The following is a 27212-nucleotide window of genomic DNA, read 5'->3' on the forward strand; positions in this document are numbered from 1 at the left end:
ATGATCAAGTGCTTGTCAGTTGAAGTACAAGCCAGATTGCGTTCTGGTTTGGCTATATGCTCCTTAGGCCAGTGTGTTGAGGAGCTTGCCCTCAACAGTATTGATGCTGAAGCGAAATGTGTGGCTGTCAGGGTGAATATGGAAACCTTCCAAGTTCAAGTGATAGACAATGGGTTGGGGATGGGGAGTGATGATATGGACAAGGTGGGAAATCGTTATTTCACTAGTAAATGCAGCTCTGTACAGGACTTGGAGAGTCCTAGGTTTTATGGTTTCCGAGGGGAGGCCTTGGCAAGCATAGCTGACATGGCCAGTGCTGTGGAAATTTCATCCAAGAAAAACAGGACAGGGAAAACTTTTGTGAAACTGTTTCAGAATGGAAAAGCCCTGAAAGCTTGTGAAGCTGACTTGACTAGACCAAGTGCCGGGACAACAGTAACAATATATAACCTATTTTATCAGTTACCTGTAAGAAGGAAATGCATGGATCCTAGACTGGAGTTTGAGAAGGTTAGGCAGAGAATAGAAGCTCTCTCACTCATGCACCCTTCCATTTCATTCTCTTTGAGAAATGATGTTTCTGGTTCCATGGTTCTTCAGCTCCCCAAAACCAAAGACGTATGTTCCCGATTTTGTCAAATTTATGGACTGGGTAAGTCCCAAAAATTAAGAGAAATAAAATTTAAATATAAGGAATTTGAGCTTAGTGGCTATGTCAGCTCTGAAGCGCATTATAATAAGAATATGCAATTTTTGTTTGTGAACAAAAGACTAATTTTAAGGACAAAGCTTCATAAATTCATTGACTTTTTACTGAGGAAAGAAAGTATTATATGCAAGCCAAAGAATGGCTCTGCTGCCAGACAAATGAATTCAAGTCCTCGGCATCGGTCTCACCCAGAGCTCCACGGGATATATGTAATCAATGTGCAGGGCCCGTCCTGTGAATATGATGTATGCATGGAGCCAGCAAAAACGCTCATTGAATTTCAGAACTGGGATACTGTTTTGGTTTGCATTCAGGAAGGAATGAAAATGTTTTTAAAGAAAGAAAAATTATTTGTGGAATTATCAGGTGAGGACATTAAAGAATTTAGTGAAGATAATGATTTTAGTTTATTTAGTGCTACTCTTCAGAAGCATGTGTCGTCTGATGAGAAGGGTGACCAGGTCAGTTTCCAAGAGGCATGTAATAGTATTTTGGATTCCTATGAAATGTTTAATTTTCAGTCAAAAGCTGTGAAAAGAAAAGCTACTGAAGAAAACAGAAGAAACACACAGAATTCTAGAGATTCGGAAGGTATCAGAAAAAAGACAAATGATTCATTTTTGCGCATTTATGAATCAGATGGCCCAGGCCATAGTAAAGTGACGGAGTCATCTTTACAAATCAAAGATAGCTCTTGCTCAGAATCAAGGATCTTGGAACAACAGACAGCTGAAGTATCAGAATCAGGAGAAAATGAAAAACATAAAAAACTTTGCTTAGAACTTAACTGTTTAGAAAATCCCTGTGGAACCAGTTCAGAAATGTTGGCAAGCCCTTTTCAGACATCATACTGCTTTGAGAAGAGTGGAGATGATCTAGAAATCCAGAATGCAAGTACTGTTGTTAATGGCAGGGCTACCAGTATCCTGACAAATAATGGAACTCGGAATCAACTAGAGAGATTTAAAGGTGCTACTGAAATGGGATGCCAGCCTCTGCCTTTTGCGACAACGTTACTGAGAGTACATGGTGCCCAGAGAGAGGAAGAGAAAAGAAAAAAACAATCTAGTGATTGTGGAAGAATAAACATTTTTAGTTATGGACAAGTTAAATTATGTTCCACTGGCTTTATAACACATGTGGTACAAAATGAGCAAACTAGATCAACTGAAGGAGAACATTTACTTAAAAACTGTATTCAACCTGGTTCTGCGAGTGCCAAAGAAACATTTGTAAATAGAGCATGCCATTCAGTTGAGACTCCAAACATCAAAGATAGAACCAGCACTTTAAGTAAAGAATTTGCCCAACTGTCTAACAAAATATTGTGCAGAACAAATATAAATTTGGGGCTAGAGAACAAACCAATAGCAACTTATGAAAATGTTTCTATTTCTCAGGAAAGTAGTAAAAAACCACACGCAGGTTGCTTATTACCTGACACATCCTCTTCTTCCCTGTGGCGTACACATCTTTCAAATTGTAGTAAGAAAATAGATGAATTGATTGGTTCCTCCAAACCCATAGCCCATAAGAAGCTAAGCTTAAGTTCACAACTAGGATCTTTAGAGAAGTTTAAGAGGCAATATGGGAAGGTTAAAAATCCTCTGAATATAGAAGTGGAAGAAAATAATAATTTTGAAATCTCTACTAGTCTCAGTCCTCAAGTTGAACCTGACATTCCACAGACAGACCAGAATCACTTAGACAACTCAGACATTTGTAAAGTCACTACTATGAAACATAATGGCTCAAATAATCGTTGTCAATCAGTAAGTCACATCCTTTACTCAAAGAAGTTTCCATTCTCCAATGAAGAAGATTGTTTGGAACAACAGATGCCTTGCTTAAGAGAAAGTCCTATAACTCTAAGGGAGTTACCTCATTTTAACAGAAAACCTTTGTGTGTCAAGCAGTCTCCTAAATCTTTAGCCTCTAAATTATCCAGAATGAAAGGTTCGGAAAGAGAGACTCAAGCAATGGAAATGATGAGTCATTTTGATGAACTTCCACTATCAGATTCCAGGAGCAAAGACCATGACTTGTGCAGTGGGTTAACCCTAGATTCTTGTAAGTTATTTCCAAATGAGTATGAAGAAACAGAGCGTGGCATCATTCCAGTGTTGGACCCTGTCACACAGGATAATTCCTTCCATAAAGATAGTGAAACATACTCTAACAACAATACAACAGGGAATTCTGTGATACCAGAAACTCCTTTGGTGTTACTCTGTAATCATTCTAAAGTTGTCAGTAAGGATTCAGATGTTCTTGTAGCTCTGGAACCACAGAGAGGAGGTCCTGACTCTCCCCGTAGAATGTCAGTGAGTCATGTAGAGGATTCCACCTCTGACCAAAATGGAACATGTTTTCAGAGTGAAGAATCTATAGCAAGAACTTGTTCTGGAGATGAGAAGTCAAGCACATGCTCTCCAGACTGGCAGCAGCATTTTGATGTAGCCCTGGGAAGAATGGTTTACATCAACAAAATAACTGGACTCAGCACATTCACTGCTCCTACTGAGGATGTTCGGGCTGCTTGTACTAAAGACCTGACAACCATAGCTGTGGATGTCATACATGAGAACGGTAAGCATGTAGTATTCACTGGCACGAAATGCTTTTAAAGGTGGAAATAATGGGCAAGGGGTGAGATAATCATTGCCCAAAGAGATTATCTCCGCTGACGGAACATTTTGAAGTTTAATTATAAAATGTGTTTTATGGTATATGAAGATTTTCTAGGTCCAATACTATTTATATCTAGAAATACAATGAATGACTGATAATAGAATGGAAGTGTATGTATATGTGTCTATGGGTGTGTGGACGTATAGGAGGATGAGACCGTTTTTAATGAAAATGATACTGTTAATAGATGAGAAGATCCACAGTGCTTCCCTACCCCACTTTCTTCTCTCTCCTAAACATAAAATTTCTGCAATGTCAGCATGGTATTTTACTGGAAGTTGCTCTCTGCAGCTCCCAGGTAAAGGGCCAGGATGATCCTGTTATCATTCTAGGTTTCCCAGATAATCTATGGCTCAGTACAGTACTATATATTGATGAACTTTTTTTGTGTTTTTAGAAAAAAGGACTTGACCATAAATTTTTTGGAATGTAGATAAAGTATGTACTTTCCTAACTATACTTTTCAAATATAGTTTATTATAATACATATGCTAACCCATTTGATCTGTTTATGCTATAAGTAGCTGTTATTCAGGAAGACAATGGAGCTTTTTAAATTGTACCACAAGGCTCCATCAGAGCCTACATTGGGACTCTTGAGTTCTCAGGTCCCAGTCAACATTAAAAGTGACATGGTTTCGGCAGTGTGTTGAGAGCCAGATGTTGGGAGATGGTAAAGCTGATTTCCATCTGGCTATAATCTTGGTTTGGCATCAGGAGGATAAACATTAAATGTGCATCCATATTAAAAGTCTTGAATATTGCAAAAGAATGTAAATTGTATGAATGTAATTGCAAATTAATTTGTAATTCTCCCTAGGATGAATATCTCTAGCAGGAGGCTCGATTTATCCAAGGTTAAATAAAACCTTTATTTTTCAGTGGTTTCCAGTTTTTTCCTTGTGAAAAAATAATTACTGTAGTAACTTACAAAGTATTAAGTAGGAGAAAACCCTTGTCTTTCAGTACTGCTCCTGAGACTCTCAGGTTGCTCCTAAAGACATGTATTTTTCAATCTGTGTAACTTAATGTCCTGATTTGTACTGAATGCTTATCAGAGGTAAGCCTAAGGCACTGGCACCTCATCTTCCTGAAATGCAACTGCTTCTAAAATGGTGACAAAAAAGAACTTGATTACATTAAACTGAGGCAGTTGTTGCTAAAACAAAGGGGGAATCTCGGCTGCCATATTCAACATAAACATCTGCTCCTGTGAAATCAATCTAGATGTTTAAAACACTTCAACCTACTTAACTTTCTGGATTCGCAAGTCTGGTAGTGAACTTTGAAGGATCATGTTAACTCAATTTCATAAGGAAAAATAAAGTGTGTTGGGTATAGAAACAAGTTCCATGGAAAGATGGCCCCTAAGCGCCCTCTATTCACATGGAATGTTACCTGTCTGGAGAGGATTGATGTATGGTAGGACATTGGAACACTGTTGAACCATACGTAAAATGCTACCTAAGAGGAATTGTTAAGAGGTAAATTAAACTGTACAGAAGAGAAGATCTATAAAGGTAATTTTAAGGAGTAGTGTCAAGTTTGCAAGCCCTGGCAGTTTTTTTCTTTAAAATGCCTTTAATTCTGTCCTTTCTATTATGGTGACACAACCTTATTTCTCCTTATCCTTTAATTTTATCATTCTGAATGAATCTCTCCAATCCTTGCTCAACAGATTTATCTTTTTGAAATAATAGTTTCATCATGTTTTGCCCCTATTCAAAAACTGTCAAATTAAGGCATTATTTCTAAAACTCAAAATCATCGTTCAGAGAGAGGGAAGAATTTGGGCCGGATCTTACTGGACTTTGGAGTTTATATTGAGAACTTTTCATTCTCTTATCTATTCATGTATTCATTCATTTATTGACTGTTCATACTGTGCTAGGTTGCAGATTCACTGACTTGCCTTTTAGGAGTTCACAATCTATTAGGGAAGACAGCTATCTAAACATAATATGGTGAGGATAAATGTTATAATAGAAACATATTTTACGTATAAGAGACCTATAAATTGGGGACTTGTGAAGTTTTCACCAAGTAGTGAAGGATAACAATCAAGTACCACTATATATTTAATATTGGCTATCTCAACCATGACACTGTTGACATTTTAGACTAGATATTTCTTTGTCCTATACATTGTAGGATGTTTGGCAGCATCCCTAGCCTCTATCTGATAGATACCAGTAGCACCCTCACCCAAGCTGGGGCAACCAAATGTTGCCAAATGTCCCGCATACAAAATTGTGCCCGTTGAGAATCGGTGATCTGTTTTCGGTGCTCATTGTGTGGTATAGATGGATAATGGGACGAAGCATTAATGTAGGTTCCTAAGTGAGCAGCATAACTTCATTAAAGAACTCTGTCAATCTAGTGTTTAGTAGTCTGCCTTATATCTTGATTTGGTTTGTGCCGAAAGATTTTTTATGCAACTTGATTTTTTAATAATTTATATTTTGAGTTCAAATGTGTAGGTTTCCTTTTTACATTTAGGATCTCAGTACAGGTGTCATCCTTTTAGAAGCGACCTCGTTCTTCCTTTCCTTCCAAGAGCTCGGGAAGAGAGGACTGTGATGAGACAGAAGAACAGAGGTAGGGGCAGTAACAGAGATTGCTGGGACACCTGGTATGTTCTGTAGCACCTAACTCAAAACATTTTTTTTAAAAAAGCAGGTTGTATTATTAAGCTTGATCAGCGCCAGCTGTGGAACCAGGCATTCCCCACAGTCCTATTTAACAGCAGAACTAAGTAATTCAGTGCATGCATTTAGATCAGAAATTACTTTTCCAGACTTGAAGTCAATACTGGTGATTCTGCACAGTCTGTGGTGTCTTGTGATTGAGAAAATACCTCTGATTTTTAAAGATTGGAGTTGTGCTCCATATTGTAGTAGTTTTATGTAAGCAAAATTCCTATTTTCAAAAAAAGCTACAGACATTATGTTTGTTCTTTGTTTCTAAAAATACGTAAGGTATGTTTTCATCTAAAGAAAGCAAGACTACTAATTTGAACCAGTTTCTTCTCGACTTGTATTCTGAAATATATCTTGAAAATACTTTGGAGAAAAACTATAATGCCAGAAGATACAGTCATCAACTCTAGTTTAAAAAGCAACAGATCAAATCAATTTAGAGATCCAGCAAACACTGAACATTTGTAGACTATTGGAACAGTATGTCTGATCTTTGGTCTTGAAGCTGCACCACACCATATATGAGATGCCATTTACTTTTGTTTTCTGAGCTCTTGATGCCAACTATACGTGTCCCCTTTTGCCTTAGATACTGTGGATGATACTGTTGGTAGAGAATCACTTCAGTCTTTGTTCTCAGAATGGGAAAATCCAGTATTTGCCCGTTATCCAGAGGTGGGTCTGCAGCAATTTTTCTTTGCTTATTATTTTAAAATTTGAATTTCATTTAAGTTAGTTATGGGCATGAATGACTGTACTAATTTTTAATTACAAATGGATAGTGGGCATGTTTCCAAATAATTTATTGGAAATACTATTTAATGTAGAGAAGAGGAATCAGAATTCATAGCATTTTGGGAGCTCACACATTTTGGATTAAACGTGTAATGTGTAATCAGTGTGTGAATAGTGAATGTGTTTGCCACTCTTAGAAAACCTGACTTGCAGCTTTGGCAAAGTATTTAGGGGGGTGATAATTAAAAAAAACCAAAAACACATTAAATCACTATATAAAGTAGTGAGTTTTCTACTGGCAGGACAGTTCGTTGTCAGATGTGAATTTATGTTCTCTCAGTGGGTTATCACAGAATGTACTTCATGTATTGTAATGAAGATATAGAATAAATAAGCATTTATTTACTGACTTTTCAGATAAGATGTATTTAAGGACTTGATCGTGGCGCATAAACAAATTGTTATTCTGAAACAATATTGTTTTGGTTAGTAATTTCATTTATAACCAAAAATTATTATTTAAGACTAATAATTCACAGAGCTTTTGGAATTTCTGTAAGTTCCCTGAATTCAACCCACCTCTAATAGGTTCTATGAAAATGAATGTTTTAAAGCACTTTGAGACCTTTAGTAAAACAGTTCTGCAGATATAAAGAATTAAAATTTAAATGATGTTTATGCTGGGTCTTTCTAGGTTGCTGTTGATGTAAGCAGTGGCCAGGCCAAAAGCCTGGTGGTTAAAATTCACAATGTCTTGTATCCTTATCGTTTCACCAAAGAAATGATTCATTCAATGCAGGTAAAAAAATTGACTTTGAAATCTCATAAAAACATATGTAAGACCTAAGCTGGACTAACTCTTGTGAAACTGGATTTATTTGATGATCTAGACCACCCTGGTCAAGGCACATGTGTTCTTTAAAATCTTACTGGAACTTTTATTATCGGAAGAAAAAGCAAAGTACTAATTTTAATTACAAAGAAAAAATGTCTTTAGTAGTGTGAGCAGGTTTGGAGGGATGAATTATGGATTGAGGCTCACAGTTTCAAGGATTATATATATTGACTTTATATTTTGACAATAATTAATAAATCAAGTAAATGCTGTAGAGACATTGTCGTTAAGTGTACGACAGTGCCCCTTTGTAAACGACCTTCTATTGTGTGAGGCTATAAATGACATGGCTTAGGAGACTCCAGATTGAGGACCTCTGTTAACAGAAGGGACCCCTTGTCTCATCTGCTTTGGTAGTTTGCCCTCTCCCTATACCACTCAGGCTGTCTTCATCTCTTTTATTTTCAGTATGGAAACAAATTAGGAAGTTAGACAGATATAGGTAAACTCCTAAACTGGCACTGACCTGGTGCCAGAGCAAAGTAAGCTCTTGATCCAGAATTAGGGGAGTGGGGCAGGGAAGTACGGGGAGAACCTTATCTGTACCTGGACAGAGAGGAACCACCAAGGCTTCAAGCCCCTGGTGGCTTTTAACTTACTGCTTTAAGGGACTAGCTCCTCCAGAATGGTTTTCCTTGCCTTTGCATAGATTTTCAAAATTTATTTCAGCCCCATTTGTTAGCAGTCTTTGGTCATATTAATAATTCTCTGGTCATATTACCTATTAATAAGAGTCATTCTATTGGGAACATTTCAGGTCTGCTCTAAGGTTTGTTAGCATGTCCCTTTTAGAATCCTTAGCCTGTAGTCTCCTTCCTTTATGTGTTCTGATCATTCTACTTGCCCATTTTTAAATTCTTCCTAATGACTCCCTCAGGTTCACCAGCACTTTACCATAGTCTTAGATATGAATGTTATAATGCAAATGACTCTTATTTAAGTACACTTTTATCTCTTTATATGCAGATAAGACTTCATTAATTTTTTTTTTTAGTGTTGTACCACTTATTTTAATGTATGGCAGGTTCTCCAACAAGTGGATAACAAGTTTATTGCCTGTTTAATGAGCACCAAGACTGAAGAGAATGGTGAGGCAGGTAAGATTGGAGTTTAGGGGGTGCCTGGGTGGCTCAGTTGGTTGAGCAGCTGCCTTCCACACGGGTCGTGATCCTGGGGTCCTGGGATCAAGCCCCGCATTGGGCTTCCTGCTCAGCAGGGGGGTCTGCTTCTCTCTCTCCCTCTGCACCTGTTCCTGTGCTCTCTCTTGCTCACTCTCTCTTTCAAATAAATAAATAAAATCTTAAAAAAAAAAAGACTGGAGTTTAGCCTTGATTAATAAGCACCTGGTCTTCTGATAGCCTCCTTTTAAGGTATTTTTTATATACAGTACAGTTGCAATGATTTGGACAGATTAAAACCAATTGGGAAAACCAATCTAAATTAATATTATGAAAGAACAGTTTTAAAGTACGTTAGCTTTGTATACATATATAGAGACATACATATATAAGATACATTTTAAGCTATTAATAGTAGTGACATTGAGAGTGGGAAAGGGGAAATTTCATCTTTTACTCTCTAAAATATTTTATACTGTTTGACTTTTTTATGATGTTTTCATGTATTCCCTTTATAATAATAGAAAGTTTATATAATGAACTCTGCTAGGTTTATCAAAAGTTACATACAATATCTTGGTGACCTGCCTTAATAAAACAATAATAGTTTGTAAACAATAACATTAACTCATTGAACAAATATTGATTGAGTGCCTATTGCATCAAAGGGACTGTACTAGGCCCTAGAACTACAATGGTGGGGAAAAATACACATATAAGAGAAACAGATAAGTACATAAACATTAAAATTTTAATTCTAGCTAACGTTACAGAAGAGAGAAACAAGATGCTTGTTTTTTTGTTGTTTTTTTTTAAGAGAGCAAGAGAGAGAAAGCACGATGTGGGGGAGGGTCAGAGGGAGAAGCAGACTCCCCGCTGAGCAGGGAGCCCGATGCGGGACTTGATCCCAGGACCCCAGGATCATGACCTGAGCCGAAGGCAGACGCTTAACCGACTGAGCCACCCAGGCGCCCTGAGAAACAAGATGCTGTAAGAAACTGTACTGAGAGATTTGATTTAGTCAGGGAAGCCTGGGAAAGTTTTCTTGGTAAAGTGGGATCTGAAGTATGAGTGTGAGCTAACTAGGTAAAGAAGGGAGGGAAGAGTATTCTAGGCTGAGGAGTGACAAATGACATACATGTGATTTCCTCTCCTCTCGTGAGAGGAAGCAGAACAAGGGCAGCTGGAGTGAGAGCATGGAGATGAGGCCAGAGAAGTAGGTCGCAGCCAGATCTTAAGTGCCAGTTACAAGCTTTGTATTTGGTCTCAACACCAATTGGAAACAATGGAAAGTTTTTGTATTCTTTTTTTATCGTTTGTTTTTGCAGTGGCACATGTCACATCACATTTGTACTTTGAAAATATTGCTCTGGTTGCAGTATGGAGAATGGGTTGGGGATGGGGTAGAGTCCCAGTAACTGCAGAGAGACTGTAGGAGGATATTGCAATATCTAAAAATGGTAGTTGACAAAGACCAGGGTGGACTGGAGAGAAATGAGTGCATCGGAAAGGTATGTAGGAGATAAAGTCAGCAGGGTTTGGTGATGCATTGGGTATGCCAGGGACATCAGAGATGACTCCTCGTTTTCTGACCTCCAGAACTGAATGGATGACTTTGCAGGACCAGGTGACAGAGATCCCCAGGAGAGACTCAGAAATCTGTGACATGGAAGAGAGGGACTGAAGGAGGGTGGGGGTGAAAGGCTTGGTTTTGTTTGTTTGTTTGTTTTTACCTAGAAGACTCTTGGACACATTTACAAGGAATGCTTGGTAGTGCGGGTGGCTGAGAGGCCTGAGCACCAGTGGAGGGTTTGGGTCCAGACAGGTAGACCTGCAGGGGAGTGCTTTGGAAGTTTGGAAGCAGTTTATTCTCTGTGTATTTCAAAGTATTCCCTTTACATTGCTTACATTGTAGATTTATTTCGTAAATGTCATCATAGATCAAAGGCAAATTAAAAGTTCTGTCAGAATTGTTATAAATATAAGTGAAAGTCAAATTCTAGTAGTTTTACTGTTTCGGGAAAATAAATAGATTTTTTCCAAGGTTTTGATTACCTGGAATTCTTTGTTGTTTAAAGATTTTATTTATTTATTTATTTATTTATTTATCTGAGAGAGAAAGAGAATGAGCAGGGGGAGGGGCAGAGGGAATCCCAAGCAGAATCTCAGGCAGACTCTGCACACACTGAGCGTGGAGCCAGTGCAGGGCTCGATCCCACAGCCCTGAGCTAAAATCATGAGTCGGACGCTTAACTGACTGAGCCACCCAGGTGCCCCTCTTTGTTGTTTAATACCAAAATCTCTACTAATGGCACCTGAGATGAGTGTAGCCACAAAATCTGAGATGTTCAGAGAAGCAAAAGGGACCTATTTAAATTTCTCTTGAGCTTCTGTATTATCATTGGATTATAGTTGACCACTGGAACAATGCAGAGGTGCCCCAAACCCCCACGCAATCAAAATCCATGTATAACTTCTGACTCCCCCAAAACTTAACTACTAATAGCCTACTGTTGACCAAAGCCTTACCAATGACATAAACACCTATTTTGTATGTTATATATATTATATGCTGTATTCTTACAATAAAGTAAGCTATAGAAATTGTTACTAACAAAATCATAAAGAAGAGAAAATACATTTACGGTACTATATTTATTGAAAAAAATCTGCACATAGGTGGACCCATACAGTTCAAATCCATGTTGTTCAATGGTCGACTTTAGTTAGATACCACCAAAGAGTACTCTTAGATAAATACATTTTTTTAAATCAAAATGTGTTTTTACTGTCACTCATGAATACTAAAAGCAATTTATTCCTATAATTGACTTATTTTAATATTTGTACATATTTTTGTAATCAACAAATATATTGTTTTAAATTATAGTGAAATTAATGCCATATAATCATAAATTGGCATTTTATATTGCATATTTCCACCTGTGATAAAATACAGTTGTTCAGTTATGATACCCGAAAGAATAAGGGTTCATTCATTTATTCTGTAAATATTTATTGAGTGTCTGAGACACTCAATAAATGGTACTATGATACATGGCTGGGAGCATAACAGATAAAATTCCTTGCCCTTATGAAACTGCTATTCTGTTGTGTTAGGATATCAAAAATACAGCTTCTGACATGTCAGATTAAATTACCTTCATATATTCTGCTTTATTCAAGGAATGGAAAATGTTGTGAACCCTATGTAGACTATAAATCAGTCTGCCACCATCAGGTACAAAATTGATTTCCTAGGGTCCCTGACTCTTGGTAATTCACTGGGTGCCTCCAGTTTTAAGTTTGAGGTTACTCCCTGACAATTATTTATTTATTCCATTGTTTTGCCAATACAGGATGTTCCTTATTCATCACAACCAGCTGCAACTCCTCCTATCCTCAAAGGAATTTAAAATTCAACATTTTGGGGCCTATTCCCGTGGTTGAACATGCTGTCAGAAAAATTATTTCCTTTTTCCCCTTAAGTCTTAAACTCTCATGCCATGAATTTGATGGTGTCATAGAAACATTAGATTCTTTAGTAGAAATAGGAAAAACAGGAATTATCTATTTTGATCAAATTCAAGAGGAGAACTTTTATTTCAATATAGCCAATAGCAATAGACCTCCACCCTTTGGCCCAAAGTAATAAAATTACAAGATAAAAAGATGTATTAACGTAATTGAGAGTCAGTCCTCCTGTCAATGAGAAAGGGATTTTCCTGTAGGTTTGGCTTTTAGGGTCAGGACATTCTGCCTTCTCTCTTGCACTTAAAAGTCAAAAGCCTTGCTACTCAAAAGCATGGTCTGTAAATAGCATCACTTGGGAGTTTGTTAGAATTGTAGAATCTGGGCGCCTGGGTGGCTCAGTCGTTAAGCGTCTGCCTTCGGCTCAGGTCATGATCCCAGGGTCCTGGGATCGAGTCCTACATTGGGCTCCCTGCTCGGCAAGAAGCCTGCTTCTCCCTCTCCCATTTCCCCTGCTTGTGTTACTGCTCTCGCTATCTCTCTCTCTGTCAAATAAATAAATAAAATCTTTAAAAAAAAAAAAAGAATTGTAGAATCTCAGGGCGCCTGGGTGGCTCAGTTGGTTAAGCGTCTGCCTTTGGCTCAGGTCGTGATCTCAGGCTCCTGGGATGGAGCCCGTATCTGGCTCCCTCCTCAGCGGGGCGTCAGCTTCTCCCTCTCCCCCTCAGCTCATGCTCACTCTCTCTCTCTCAAATAAATCAATAAAATCTTAAAAAAAAAAATTGTAGAATCCTTTGTCTCATCTCTAATCTGCTGAATCAGAATCTGCATTTTAATAAGATCCACAGGTTTGGATCAAAGTTTGAGAAGCCTGAGTCTAACGCAAGGCCAGCTATGGCTGAGGGCCAAATCCAGTCATCGCCTGCTTTTGTGCACCCAGGGAGATAAGAATGGTTTTTATATTTTTAAGTGGTTGAAAAAAGCAAAAGAATAATATTTCTTGACACGTTAAAATGATATGAAATTAATGTTTCAGTATCCACAAATAAAAGTTTTATTGGAACACAAACTACAGTGTTAACATATTGTCTATGACTGCTTTGGTTCAAAAGGAACAGTTGAGTAGTTGTGACAGAAGCCGTATGTCCTAAAAAGCCTAAAATATTTACTACCTGGCCCTTCACAGAAAAAATTTGCTGACCTCTGCTCTAAAGTGTACTAGAGGGTGCCTGGGTGGCTCAGTCGTTAAGTGTCTGCCTTCGGCTCAGGTCATGATCCCAGGGTCCTGGGATCGAGTCCCACATCGGGCTCCCTGCTCGGCAAGAAGCCTGCTTCTCCCTCTCCCATTCCCCCTGCTTGTGTTACTGCTCTCGCTATCTCTCTCTCTGTCAAATAAATAAATAAAATCTTTAAAAAAATAAAGTGTATTAGAGGGGTGCCTGGGTGGCTCAGTCGGTTAAGCGTCTGCCTTCAGCTCAGGTCATGATCCCGGGGTCCCGAGATCAAGCCCCGTGTCGGGCTCCTTGTTTAGCAGGAAGCCTGCTTCTCCCTCTCCCTCTGCCGGCTATTCCCCCTGCTTATGCTCTCTCTCTGTGTCAAATAAATAAAATCTTTAAAAAATAAATAAATAAAAAAATAAAGTGTACTAGATCTGGCGGCCACCTTTTTAATATGTAAATGGTTTGTGAGAAAAGTTTAAATTGTCCAGAAGAAGCCTGTTTTTTAAAAAAATTCTGATTACACTTAAATTTAAAATATATAATTATTATATAATTTAAACCAACAAACTGAATTTATATGTTTGGTTATAATGCTTCTTAAAGCAAATCACATCTGTCATTTATTAAAAGTGTACTCTCTGGGGGGAAAAAAAAAGTGTACTAGAATTACATTCTTCGTAGGCTCCAGAGTAGCTTGCAAATCAAAGTCAGCTGATTATGATAATGTGTTTAAGGTCCTTCATTGTATCAGTTTGAATTAATAAAGCAGGATCAGTATTTAAACATTAGGAATATAGGGCTTTAACCTTGTTTTAGAAATGAAATACCATGAACTAAAGAGTTTTTCATCAGGGATAAATTTGTTGTAGTTTTCCCCATAATTTCAATTTTTTATGAAATGAAAGATACAGTTGTTACTACTAAGTATGTATGGTTCCCTTATGCTTATGTTGTTAAATAGTTTGAATTAACCTTTTTTTTCCCCCTCCACACGACATGATTATTTTAATCTAGATGTGAGAATTTGAAACTCCAGTAATCCTTGCTCATCTTCTAGGTGGAAATCTGCTAGTCTTAGTGGATCAGCATGCTGCCCATGAGCGTGTCCGTTTAGAGCAGCTGATTACTGGTAAGGATCTGTTTAGAAATGGAAAAGATTTGAGACTCCCCTGCAGAACTTGAATTTGTATACTGAAGGAGTTTTTCTAACTGTGACTGTTGTGAGGAAAGATGAATTATATGTTTAAAAAATTAAGCTGAAGTCTTCTGGTTTGGCTTCTTTTATAACTGAAAGAATGTAGTGATTCACTTTACTGATTCAAACTTGGTGGCATTACATGGTCAAAGATATATTTGCCATACATTTATCATTGACCCTGAGGGTTGAGTACCTAAGAATTAGGCTACTTTATCATGACATCCAGCATAAAGATATGCTCCTCTGTATGCCCATATGATCTTGGTATATATATCTTCTTCACAGTTCATCAGGCAGAGATTACCACCAGCTCAGAAGACCCAATATATTATTTTTATTATAAAATTTGTTTTGAATAGGTGGTATAATCAAATAAGTTCAAGTCTGACAGGTATAAAAGGTAATAATATAATAAAGTCTCCTTTTTACCCTTGTTCCTCATCCCACCTAGTTTCTCTCCCCAGAGACAACCAATATCACTAACTTGTTATGTATTTTTCCAAAGTTAGTATGTGCTTTTTAATCTTTGCTGCCCTCTTTTCTCATCATGAGGTAGTATGTTCTCCAAATGGTAAAATCCCAGGAAGATCTTCACTCCTGTGGTCAAGTAATGGAAAACTAATGTCAAAAAGTTAGGGGAGGACCTAGGGAGATAGTTCATGGACTAGAATGGCAATGATATTACTCCGTTCACTTTTCCTTATGAGATGAAGACCTAATTGCTAGGAAAGATACAGTAAAATTAGCATTAGGAGAACTTGCTATAGGCTCAGGACCATTTGAGAACAGTACTGACCAAGTCTTCAGAGACTGGGAAACCCTTTTGAAGGAGTGGGGAAATCTTGAGCCATAGGATTTTATAGTAAACCAATGTTATTTCCTCAGTAATCAACATTATTCCCCCACCCCCTATTATTAAAACCACATTTATTGACTACAGGAACACTGCATTGTTCATTTCAATGTAAGACTTAAGTCTTACATTTCTTATTTTGGAAAATACTGGTGAAATGAATAAATGGACTGGATATTTACTAGTTTGACTTTAATAATGGAAATTCAAAGCCTATGACTGAACATTGCAGATATCATTAAGCATAATAATAATTAACATGGCTGTACCTTACCGTGCCTTATTTTAATCTGATTCTGGAAGACTTCACTTCCTACTCTAACCCATTCATCTTTTTTTCCAAAAGATTCCTATGAGAAGCAACAGCCACAGGGCTCTGGTCGGAAAAAATTACTGTCTTCCATTGTAAGTCCTCCACTAGAGATAAGAGTGACAGAGGAACAAAGGAGACTCTTACGGTTAGTACCACCATGAGGATGTGATGCTTATAAGCTCTCACAGTAATTCTCTGAGGTATAATTATTGTTCCTTTATTCAGATGAGGCACCTGAGACCAAAGGGAGGTTACGTAACTTGGTCAAGGTTGTAACAACTCTTGAGTGGTGGAGCAGGCTTCTAGATGCAGATCTTCTGACTCCAAATGCTCTTCTTTCCACTATATCACAGCTGTTGAGTATAGGATAGGGTTTCCTTGATAATTTTTTCCAGCAGTTGGCTTAGAATTTCTTGGAAAAGTCCATGTTTATGCTGTGCTGTTTCTGAAAGCAACATTACTGCAGTAATTGCTTCCATTGTGCTTTGCCTTGGTGCATTCTAGATTCTTAGTTTTCATTACCATAATCATACTGGGAAGAAAGTAAAACACTGGGCCGCAAGGAAGGGGTAAATCATATGGTGAGTCACAAGATAGGGCATTTTCCCACTTTTGAGCAGCACAGATTATTGGAAATAAGAAAGAATTGTCTCTGAATTTATGTCAGGTTTGGGAATATGCTACTGCCAATAAATCTTTTTCCCTGAGGCATAATAGAGGCAGATCCATTTATTTACATGCCGTTATTCAGGACTTCTCAGTTCCTAGGGCTGTTAATTACCTCCCTGCTTCAATGCTGATTCAAAACATTCTCAGCCCTTTTATTTGTGCCAAACTCCTTGAACTGCCAGCAATGAGAAGTTAGCAATTCCTCAGTGAAGAATAAAAACTTAGGAACAGGACTTAGAAACAAATTGATTCTCTCAATGGAAAAGAGAAAAAAAAAAAAGAAAGTTACTATAACTCAAAAAAGGAAATTTGATAATAAAATCCAAAACAAATGACCATAAGTATGAGAAGAACAGTACAATTTTTAAAACTTGTGGCTCGCTTCTCGGCCTTTTGGCTAAGATCAAGTGTAAAACTTGTGGCTGCTTTTGAGAAACTATTCAGTGTTTGGAACTAGTACTGAAATGCAAATGAAGTAATACTTTTGTAATTGAGGTTCTCTCTCTAGGTGTTACCACAAAAATCTGGAAGATCTGGGCCTTGAAATTATATTTCCAGACACCAGTGATTCTCTGGTCCTTGTAGGAAAAGTACCACTCTGTTTTGTAGAAAGAGAAGCCAATGAACTTCGAAGAGGAAGATCTCCTGTGACCAAGAGTATCGTGGAGGTAAGACAGAGCTTCAGATGTTGAGGAAATTGCTGAGTGAAGGTAACCTCCTGTTTTCTTTAGAAATTCTCTATATTCATCTTTTATCCAACAAGCATCTATGAGATCCCTGCTGTGTGCCAGGTGCTAGAGATTCAGTGATGAATTAACTCAAGGGGAAGAGGAAGGACATTTAAGTAATTATAAATATAATGAAATTTGGCCAAGTAGAGGTATGTTCAAAAGTGCTATGGAAATACAGAATGATTACCATGCCCAGGGGGATGGAGGTCAAGGAAACTATCACAGAAAAGCTATTTTTTTTCCTTAGGAAAAATCTTGTAGAACAGTAGGAGCCTGCCAAGTACAGAACAGTGGAGAAGGGCATTCTAGACAGAACAACCGATATCAGAAACACGGAGCAGATCCTGTGTTTAGAGAACTACCTGTATATATGGCTTGAATGAAGATATATATGTGGTGGTGGACTAGATGAGGCTAGATAGGTCATCAAGACCAAGTCATAGGACGCCTGGGTGGCTCAGTCGTTAAGCATCTGCCTTCGGCTCAGGTCATGATCCCAGGGTCCTGGGATCGAGTCCCACATCGGGCTCCCTGCTCTGCTGGGAAGCCTGCTTCCCCCTCTCCCATTTCCCCTGCTTGTGTTACTGCTCTCGCTATGTCTCTCTCTGTCAAAAAAATAAATAAAATCTTTAAAAAAAAAAAAAAAAGACCAAGTCATAAAGGGATTCAGCATATTCCGCTAAGTAGTTTGCATTTCATCCTCTACATATATGTTTTGGTAAAGGTCTGGAAAGCTCCTGCTGGGATGTAGCATTGGAGGTGTTGAAGAGAACCATACTTCTTACTTTATGTGTTTCACTTTTATTTTTTTTTAACATAAGCTCCATGCCCAGTGTGGAGTCCTCTGTGGGGCTTGAACTCATGACCCTGAGATCCAAGACTTGAGCTGAGATCAAGAGTCAGATGCTTAATGGACTGAGCCACCCAGGCGCCCTACACTTTATTTTTTACAACAGACAATTTATTTTGTCTTTGTTGCCTTTTCTTTCCTCCTTTATGGTTTTCTATTAGAGTGTTCTTTATTTCTCCTTTTTTTTCCCTCTGCTAGTTTAGAAGTTACATATTCCATTGTATTCATTTAGATTAGCCTTGAATTTCAGCCTTAACAAACTTCCGGGTAATTTGTTTCTGTCTTCTCCCTAAACTGTACAAAAACTTTACAACCCTTTATCTTCTAGCACTCCCCTCCCATCTTCCATGCTGTTGCTCAGTATTTTAACTCCACCTTGTTTTTAATCTCCTTAGCAGTCATTAATTTTATAGTCAATGTTTATTTTATTTTTTAAATTTAAATTCAATTAACATATAGTGTATTATTAGTTTCAGAGGTAGAGTTCAGTGATTCATCAGTCTTGTTCATTACATCACGTGCCCTCCTTAATGTTTATCACCTAGTTACCCCATCCCTCCACCTTCCTCCCCTCCAGCAACCCTCAGTTTGTTCCCTATGGTTAAGAGTCTCTTATGGTTTGTCTCCCTCTCTGATTTCATCTTGTTTTATTTTTCCCTCCCTTCCCCTATGCTTCTCCGTTTTGTTTCTTAAATTCCACATATGAGTGAAATCATATAACTGTCTTTCTCTGATTGACTTATTTCACTTAGCATAATACTGCCCTTTAGGTCCATCCACATCGTTGCCAGTGGCAAGATTTCTTTCTTTTTTTGATGGCTGAGTAATATTCCATTGTGTGTGTGTGTGTGTGTGTGTGTGTGTATATATATATATCACATCATCTTTATCCATTCATCTGTCAATGGACATCTGGGCTCTTTCCATACTTCGGCTATTGTGGACATTGCTGCTATAAACATTGGGGTGCAGATGCCTCTTTGGATCACTACATTTGTATCTTTGGGGTAAATGCAATGGCTGGATCATAAGGTAGCTGTATTTTTAACTTTTTGAGGAATCTTCATACTGTTTTCCAGAGTGGCTGCACCAGCTTGCATTCCCACCAGCAATGTAGGAGGGTTCCCCTTTCTCCGCATACTTGCCAACATCTGTTGTTTCCTGAGTTGTTCATTCTAGCTATTCTGACTGGCGTGAGGTGGTATCTCACTGAGGTTTTGATTTGTATTTCCCTGATGCCAAATGATTTTGAGCATTTTTTCATGTGTCTGTTGGCCATTTGTATGTCTTCTTTGGAGAAATGTCTGTTCGTGTCTTCTGCCCATGGCCTGATTGGATTATTTGTTCTTTGGGTGTTGAGTTTGATAAGTTCTTTATAGATTTTGGATACTAGCCCCTTATCTGATATGTCATTTGCAAATATCTTCTCCCATTCTGTCAGTTGTCTTTTGGTTTTGTCAGCTGTTTCCTTTGCTGTGCAAAAGCTTTTTATCTTGATGAAGTCCCATAGTTCATTTTTGCCCTTGCTTCCCTTGCCTTTGGAGACGTGTCTAGCAAGAAGTTGCTGCGACTGAGGTCACAGAGGTTGCTGCTTGTGTTGTCCTCTAGGATTTTGATGGATTCCTATCTCACATTTAGGTCTTTCATCCATTTTGAGTCTATTTTTGTGTATGGTGTAAGAAAATGGTCCAGCTTCATTCTTCTGCATTTGGCTAGCCAATGTTTATTTAGATTAACCAAAATATTCACCAGAGTCTTTGTTCACTGTTGGTCCTTGAATCCCACTGTTCATTCCGTGTTCGGCTTTCTTTTTACCAAAATCTTTTAAAGGTTCTTTTAAGAGTCCATAAATGGGGCGCCTGGGTGGTTCAGTCATTGGGCGTCTGCCTTCGGCTCAGGTCATGATCCCAGGGTCCTGGAATCGAGCCCTGCATCGGGCTCCCTGCTCAGTGGGAAGCCTGCTTCTCCCTCTCCCACTCCCCCTGCTTGTGTTCCCTCTCTTACTATGTCTCTCTCTGTCAAATAAATAAATAAAATCTTTAAAAAAAAAAAAAAGAGTCCATAAATGATAAACTGTCTTTGAAAATGTCTTTATTTTTGCCTTCACACTTGCATGATTGTCTAGCTAAAAACAGAATTCCACATTGTCAGTCATCCCTCAGCATTTTGAGAACATTCCATTACTTTGACATTCTATATGCCATTGGAGTCCATTGTCAACCTAGTTATCATTACCTTGTAGGTAATGTGATTTTCTCTCTGGTGGATTTTAAGATTTTCTCTTTGCCTTTGGTGTTCTGCAATTTCCCCATGATATATCTTGTTTCCATTTCCTTCTTGAGATTCATCATGCTTCTTCCATTTGGAAAACGTACAATTATTATCACTTCAAGCACTACTTCTTCTGCCATTCTCTCTCATCTCCTAGAAATCCTGTCAGATGTCTACTGCACCTTACCTTTTTAACTTCTCTGTCATATTTCCCATTGTCTTACCTCTTTGTGATACATTCTGGGAAATTCCCTCATTTATCTTCTAGTGAACTAAATTCTCTCTTCACCTACTGTTTAATCAGATGTTTAACTGATCCACTGAGTTTATTTCAGTGACTGTATTTTTTTACTTCCAGAATTATGATTAGGTTCTTTCTCAGATCTCTCTGTTCTTTTTTCATAGTGTCCTGTTTAATTCACTGTGGTTTCTACTCCTTATTTATTTCTAACTCTTTCTGTTTGGAGCACAGGCAAATCCACATGAACTCAGTCTACCATTTTTCCAGAAATCTGAATTGCTTTAGTCATATCTAAAAATAAAAAAATTAGAAGATCAATTTGGATAAATTATGTGATAGATTGATACGGGAAAGGTTTGAGGCAGGGAGAGTAGGTGAGAGGCTATTGCACTGGTTCAAATAGGAGAGGATGAGGGCCTAAGTCAATAGCATTGGGAATGGAGAGGAGGGATATTTGAAACATAAGATGGAAGGCAGAATCAAGAGGACCTGAGCAATAGAAAGTATAAAGGGGATAAAGGAGAAAAGATAATATAGGATTCTGAAGGTTCTAGCTTGGATGACTGGAAGGATGGTGGTGCCATTGCCAGAAGAAGGAAGTAGAGGAGGAGGAGTACACCTGCTGGGGAGTTAGATTATGAGCCTGGGTTTAGACGCAGTGAATGTGCCTTCAAATGGGGATTTGCTAATGGTTAGGCAGACTTACAGATCTAGTGCTTGGGAAAGAAGCCTGGGCTGTATGTACCTATCTGGGAGTTAACAGTGTATATATTTTGATGATATCAGAAGCTGGAGAAGGGTCTAGAGGAAGTGAGAGTATCTAGGGAGAATATGAAGAATAAAAAGAGGAGAGCAAAGGGTGGAGTTGATGGAACACCAGCATTCAGGGTGCATATGTTTTGGCATAGGTCTGGAAAGTTACTGCTGAAAAGAAGAAACTGGAAAGGATGATTGAAAATATTTGGTCGGAGAGAAAGGAAGAAAATCAGGAAAAAGTAATATCGCTAAAGCCAGTGGAAGTTTTAAGCAAGAAGGAAATGGTCTACAATAGCCATAAAGCTTGAAAAGTTGGATTTGACAATCATGAGAACAGTGGTGCCATGGTGGAATCTGTTCCTGGGAGTGGGAGTGCAGAAGACAGATTGCTATGGGTCCAGGAGGGGTGGAGGGAGAGGAGATGGAGCTAGGTATTGCTCTTTCAAGATCTTTGGCTGCATTCAGAAGAAGAGAGAGAGGGTGATAGCTAAAGGTTAGGGGTAGTCTGAAGAGTGGGGCAGGACACAGGGTTGAGGAAAGATGTTTGATTGTTTTCAGATGGGAGAGACTTAAGCATGTCTGTAGGCTAAGGGTGAGAAGACATTCGAGAGGAAGAGGCAGTTAATAGTGCCAGCTTTTGGATTACCAAGAGTTTAGCCCTTCCAAAATTGCCCTTTGATCAATCTTTGCTTTGCTTTCTGCAGTGCTCTTTTTCCCAACACAGCCTTGTTCTCCAAGGCTCTTCCTCCAAACTGTCTTAAATCCAAAAGATAGGATCTGTTAGAATCTTTTATTGTAATTCAATCCCTAAGTATTTAACCAGAAAATTATAATAAAAACTTTTCCCAAAGTGACTTCAAAGACTACTGGTAAGGAGTTTACTTCAAATTGAAATAAAACTTATGGCTTCAGAAAATCTTGACTATGTTAAGTCACACTGATCAGGAAAGATTTTGTTGATTCTGGAAGAAGCTGGAGGTTTTGGTGTCTTAAAAAAGGAGGTAGCTACTTGGATCTTTTTTTTTTTTTTTTAAAGATTTTATTTATTTATTTATTTTGAGAGAGAGAATGAGAGACAGAGAGCATGAGAGGGAGGAGGGTCAGAGGGAGAAGCAGACTCCCTGCCAAGCAGGGAGCCCGATGTGGGACTCGATCCCGGGACTCCAGTATCATGACCTGAGCCGAAGGCAGTCGCTTAACCAACTGAGCCACCCAGGCGCCCGCTACTTGGATCTTAACAGTTGAAAGCTCATGAATATTTTCTATAAAGTTCTGTCCTCTAGCCTGATGAACAAGCCTTTTTAATATTATTTAAATTATCTAGCATTAATTGAACCATTAAAATGTGAAATGAACAGAGAATATGATCTATCTCCCCCTCGCCACGCTTAAAAAATGGTATTTCACATGTCCCAGATGAACAAGCACAAGAGAAAATTGCAAAGAGGTTAGGTTTGATCACTGTCCACATTGAGCTCTGTTAGTGGGTCAAGTATTATGAGACATCTTTCTGTGTAGATTTGTTTGGAAAAGTACATGGCTTTTGAAAAATACATGGTATCTATCCCCTAGCTCTTAGTAACTGTGCTCATTTACGAGCATGGTGGACTAGAATGTATGTGAGGAAAGGGGGAGAATTTTCTGAGTCTGGTTTAAAAAGAAGATCTATCATGTTGTACTCTTAGGAAGGTGATTTATACATCACCAGTTCTAGGAGTAAAAAAATCTTGTGTTTTCTTATGAAGAAAGTATTAAATGTGCCTTATCGCAAAACAGTTTTTCATCTCCAGAGGTTAAACAGATTGGTAGCATGAAAAATAGCGTCTGCTTTAAATTTCTTTGAAGTCCTTTTGTAAATATTAACATCTGCAGGGATAACTATTGAAAAGGCTACCCGAGGGACAGAGATGCTAGTGAGGAGAAACTTCTGAACAAAATGCCTCAGAAAATAAGCTTTTGACCTGAAGGGAATTGTCAAAAAAAAAAAAAAAAAGCCTGTGGGAACTGAAGTGACTGTTTATGTTTATGATATATCTAAGTGAGTGTCAGACTCAGTGCCCAGTCGTGTTGATGATCGTTATGTATTTATTCTGTTTGTGTGTAATATTATACTCGTACTGGCTAAGATCATAAATACAAACAGCCTCTTAGTGAGAAGCCTCCCTGATATTTAGACTCAGTTGAATCATCAAGGCTACTCTCAGCAGTTACATAACCTCATGAGTTATGAGTGATCTCTGGAGGAGGTTTCAGTAGCTAAATATATTCTCCTATTCAGTAGGAGTTCTATTAAATTGTCTTGGTATTTTCATACTCAGAGTGCCTCTCAACAAATAAATTATTTGCACCTAAGTGCTATATCGCTGGAACTCTCTTCTTTAGGAGGTGTATTTTTAAACTATAAAAGGATATAAAAGGACAATTATAACAGTAGAGTAAAGCCTGTTTTTCTTTCTGCTTTGTAGGAATTTATTCGAGAACAAGTGGAGGTAAGCCTTTCTCTTATTTGGGGGTTTCACACAGAGGCGCCACACACAAAAGGCTCTGTGGTCCCATTTCCTTGTCCCATTAATGAAGAATATGTTTATGCATTAGCTACTCCAGACCACAGGAGCCATCCAAGGGACTTTGCCACTGACTGTCCAGAAGGTGTTGGCATCCCAGGCCTGCCACGGTAAGACTCAACCCACCAGCTAGTAAGTGCTTCCAAATGCTAAGCACTGGCAGGGGTGTAACAGTTATGAAAGAAGTAGAAGGCACATTTACTACTCACTTCTTGGCGGGTACAATTTGGATCAAGAAGTTGGATACACCAGAAGTGAACACTAAAAATTGCTTTTACAAAGCAAAATACCAACACGTACGTTTGACCATAATTCTGACTGACATATATAAGTGGAGGAGTCACTCATGGAGGAGATGCATTTTGAGTCAAGCTTTGAATGAGCTGAGGGACATGGATTCACAGGATAGAAGGGAAAGTTTACCACAAGAGGTAAAAATAGCCTGTGCACAGACTCAAAGGCAGAAACAAATTAGTTATATGAGGAGCAGCAAAGAATACCAAGGATACCAAGAAATTAGACTGGTAAGAAAAATCAGAAGCCTACAACAAAAATTTATAATTATCGTATAATTACTTGTTTAATGTTTGTCTCTCACCTATTAGACCTATTAGATCATAAGCCCGTGAGGGCAGAGACCATTTGTCTCATTCACTGCCTGGCATAGCTCCTGCTAGGAAGTCTATACTTATAAATATTTGTTGACCGAGAGAATTAATGCATGCATAAAGGCAGGTTCTGACCACATGAGAGTTTAGATCAGGAAGATTATTATGGAAATAGAAAAAAGCAAATAAAATGGACATTGTAGGGCACAATCAGAGATCTTGGTGATAGATTGGCTAAAAGATGACCTTGATTTCACAGCCTGTAAAAAGTAGGAAAAGATTGCCCCTGCCTCTTGAGAAAAACTCTGAAAGCAAACTCCTAACAAGTTAAGGAATGCCTCCTCGAGGGATTAGAAAGACAATGACTCCATAAGGAAAAGCTGAGAGACAGGTCGGTCCTGAAGCCTTAGTTTCATCCATGGTCAGTAAGTGCCAATTTCAAGTAGTGTTAAAGTCACATGAAGAAGCCTAAGAAACCTTTTACTTTTCCCAGATATTTGGCTCTGGCCCAGGGTCAGGATTGGTTTCCCACTATACACACCATAACCTTCTTGTTTCTGTCTTTCTTTTAGGGGCCATTAAGTTTAATGATGGGCTGAGCCCAGAGGAGAGCCGCCGCCTTATTGAGGGCCTGTCCCGGTGCCAGCTACCATTCCAGTGTGCTCATGGGAGGCCCTCGATGCTGCCACTGGCCGACACGGAGCACTTGGGGCAGGAAGGACAGGTACAGTGACAGTCGACAGGAGAGGAGGAGGCGAGGCTTATCTCCTCTTTCCAGTCCAGTTCTTGTTTGCCAAATGCAGTCTACCCTAATCCTCTCCAAAGTACGAGAGTTTTGAAGAGTATGCATTGAAAGTTTATTTATATAAAATCTCACCATTTCATCTTCTCTCTCAAATTCAGCACGGAGCTTAGGCTGCACTGTCAGATTACACGCAGGATGCCTTTGTATTTTATAAGCTTAACACATGGACAGACTGACATACCCTGAACATCTGTTGCCTCCTGGCTGTCGGTTCAATAAGATGTAGAAGTTCTCTGTGGGGCTCCAGACAGTGGGTAGAGACACAGCAAATCCACTGCTAGCAAATACAGTCTCAGCAGCCGTGTGCTTGGCGGTACTTGCTGGAAGTGGTGCCCTTGCTGGGAATGGTAGCCATCTCCAAGGATCTCTAGAGTTATGATTTGGGGATCATCAGGCAGGAAACCAAGCTTAGATTTTCACATTATGGTTTGGCCTTGATTACTCAGCAGCTCAGGAACAATGATGTGGATAATGCAATAAAGGCCCAGAGTGGTTTAAATTAAAGAACATTTTCTGTTCTTGTTATAATCTTAAATGAAACAGAACATGAGAGCATCATAGGAATGTCCATGTTGCTGCTTTCCAAAATCTTTTCTTTTGCTTGCCTCTCCTTGTAAGGGCTAGAAAGTCTTTCCTTGCATGGAGTTTTCTGGTACTTTTGTTTTCTGATGCATCCAGTAGATGCATCTTTACTCCATTAAAAACTTACTGTTTCACATGATAGTGAAAAAAAGTTTTGTCCTCATTCCTGAAGAAATGGAAATGTAGACTTACAGTTTACAGTCCCCACTTATCCTAAGGAAATCTCTCACCTTTTCTGAAGCCAGAAATTAGAAATCTGAACAGATTGGAATAGCCATAATTAGGAAATTTTTATATGCTCCTTGGCTTTTCATGCTGCATACGGGAGTTATTCTCTTTCTTCCCACAGATTAAACCCAATCTGGCTAAACTTCGCAAAATGGCCCAGGCCTGGCATCTCTTTGGAAAAGCAGAAAGATGTGACACAAGGCAAAGCCTGGAGGCATCCGTGCCTCCTTGTGAGCCACCATGAGAACAGATTTACTGATCTGTAAGGAACCAAAGGGATGCTACCTATATGCCTCTGCAGAGATCATGAGCCGCAGGTACCAGCAGAGTCTTGAGTTGGCCTGTGCCCCCAGGCAACGTGACCGGTCAGTCTTGAGCAGATGATCCCTTCAAGCTAAAGCTAGTTCATTCATCTGCAGCCCTGGACACAGGAGGTTGCCCTATAATATCTACTTTTTATAACTTATTTAGAGATAAAATTTAATGATTAATTGGTTCATTTGTGGAGTTTTTTTTGGGGGGGGTGGAAGTGGTTTGGTTTGGTTTTGCAATTTTTTTCCAGCCTTATAGTTGGCATTGATGTGATTTGCCTGACACTGAACTCCCCAGGATCCTATCTGCCTTCCTGCACAGCCCAAAGCCGCGCTGCATTGGTCCCCTCCTTCCGCCCAGTCTTCTTCACTTCCTGCTCCTGCTGCTGTACATTCTAAATCTCAGACTTAAAGAGTTTCTCTACACCCAGTAAAAACGTCCCCTGCAGTCTTCCATCAGGCCTATAGTTAGATTATTTTAGGGATAAAAACTATTGGTAAAGAGAAACAAGGACAAGGATAGAATAGAGAAAATTTGAAGTCCTGTCCTGGTTGTTTGTCTTATTGCCTCTTTTTAAAATCTCATTCAGAATCTGATACTCTTCATATCCCAATTGGTAAAATGGTGAAAGTACTACAAACTTGGTTTTGTTTTTTTTTTTAAAGATTTTATTTATTTATTTGACAGAGAGAG

At 38.7% G+C, this 27212-nt stretch overlaps 1 protein-coding gene across 3 annotated transcripts; it reads left to right on the forward strand.

Annotated features, from left to right (window-relative positions):
* Nucleotides 1–26701, forward strand: MLH3 (mutL homolog 3). Of its 3 annotated transcripts, XM_021679573.1 has the most exons (12): nucleotides 1–3298; nucleotides 5900–5998; nucleotides 6689–6774; nucleotides 7529–7633; nucleotides 8754–8826; nucleotides 14596–14667; nucleotides 15936–16047; nucleotides 17080–17239; nucleotides 23886–23909; nucleotides 24016–24094; nucleotides 25165–25316; nucleotides 26329–26701. In XM_021679573.1, exons 1-12 carry the CDS (start codon nucleotides 1–3, stop codon nucleotides 26449–26451), a joined length of 4383 nt encoding a protein of 1460 aa, XP_021535248.1. In that variant the 3' UTR covers nucleotides 26452–26701. The 3 variants fall into 3 exon arrangements, with proteins under 3 accessions (XP_021535248.1, XP_044773892.1, XP_044773893.1); XM_044917957.1 differs by lacking the exon at nucleotides 14596–14667; XM_044917958.1 differs by lacking the exon at nucleotides 5900–5998 and having other exon boundaries at nucleotides 2968–3298.
* The last annotated feature ends 511 nt before the right edge of the window (nucleotides 26702–27212 follow it).

The sequence above is a fragment of the Neomonachus schauinslandi genome, chromosome 9, assembly GCF_002201575.2.
Source record: "Neomonachus schauinslandi chromosome 9, ASM220157v2, whole genome shotgun sequence".
Lineage (NCBI taxonomy): Eukaryota > Metazoa > Chordata > Mammalia > Carnivora > Phocidae > Neomonachus > Neomonachus schauinslandi.

What these genes read in the sequence shown, in the direction of transcription:
- MLH3 (XM_021679573.1), top strand. Translation starts at nt 1, where the DNA reads ATGATCAAGTGCTTGTCAGTTGAAGTACAAGCCAGATTGCGTTCTGGT. An exon ending in GGATGTCATACATGAGAACG is followed by an intron (nt 3,299 to 5,899) that starts GTAAGCATGTAG and finishes TTTTACATTTAG; the next exon opens with GATCTCAGTACAGGTGTCAT. An exon ending in TATTTGCCCGTTATCCAGAG is followed by an intron (nt 6,775 to 7,528) that starts GTGGGTCTGCAG and finishes GGGTCTTTCTAG; the next exon opens with GTTGCTGTTGATGTAAGCAG.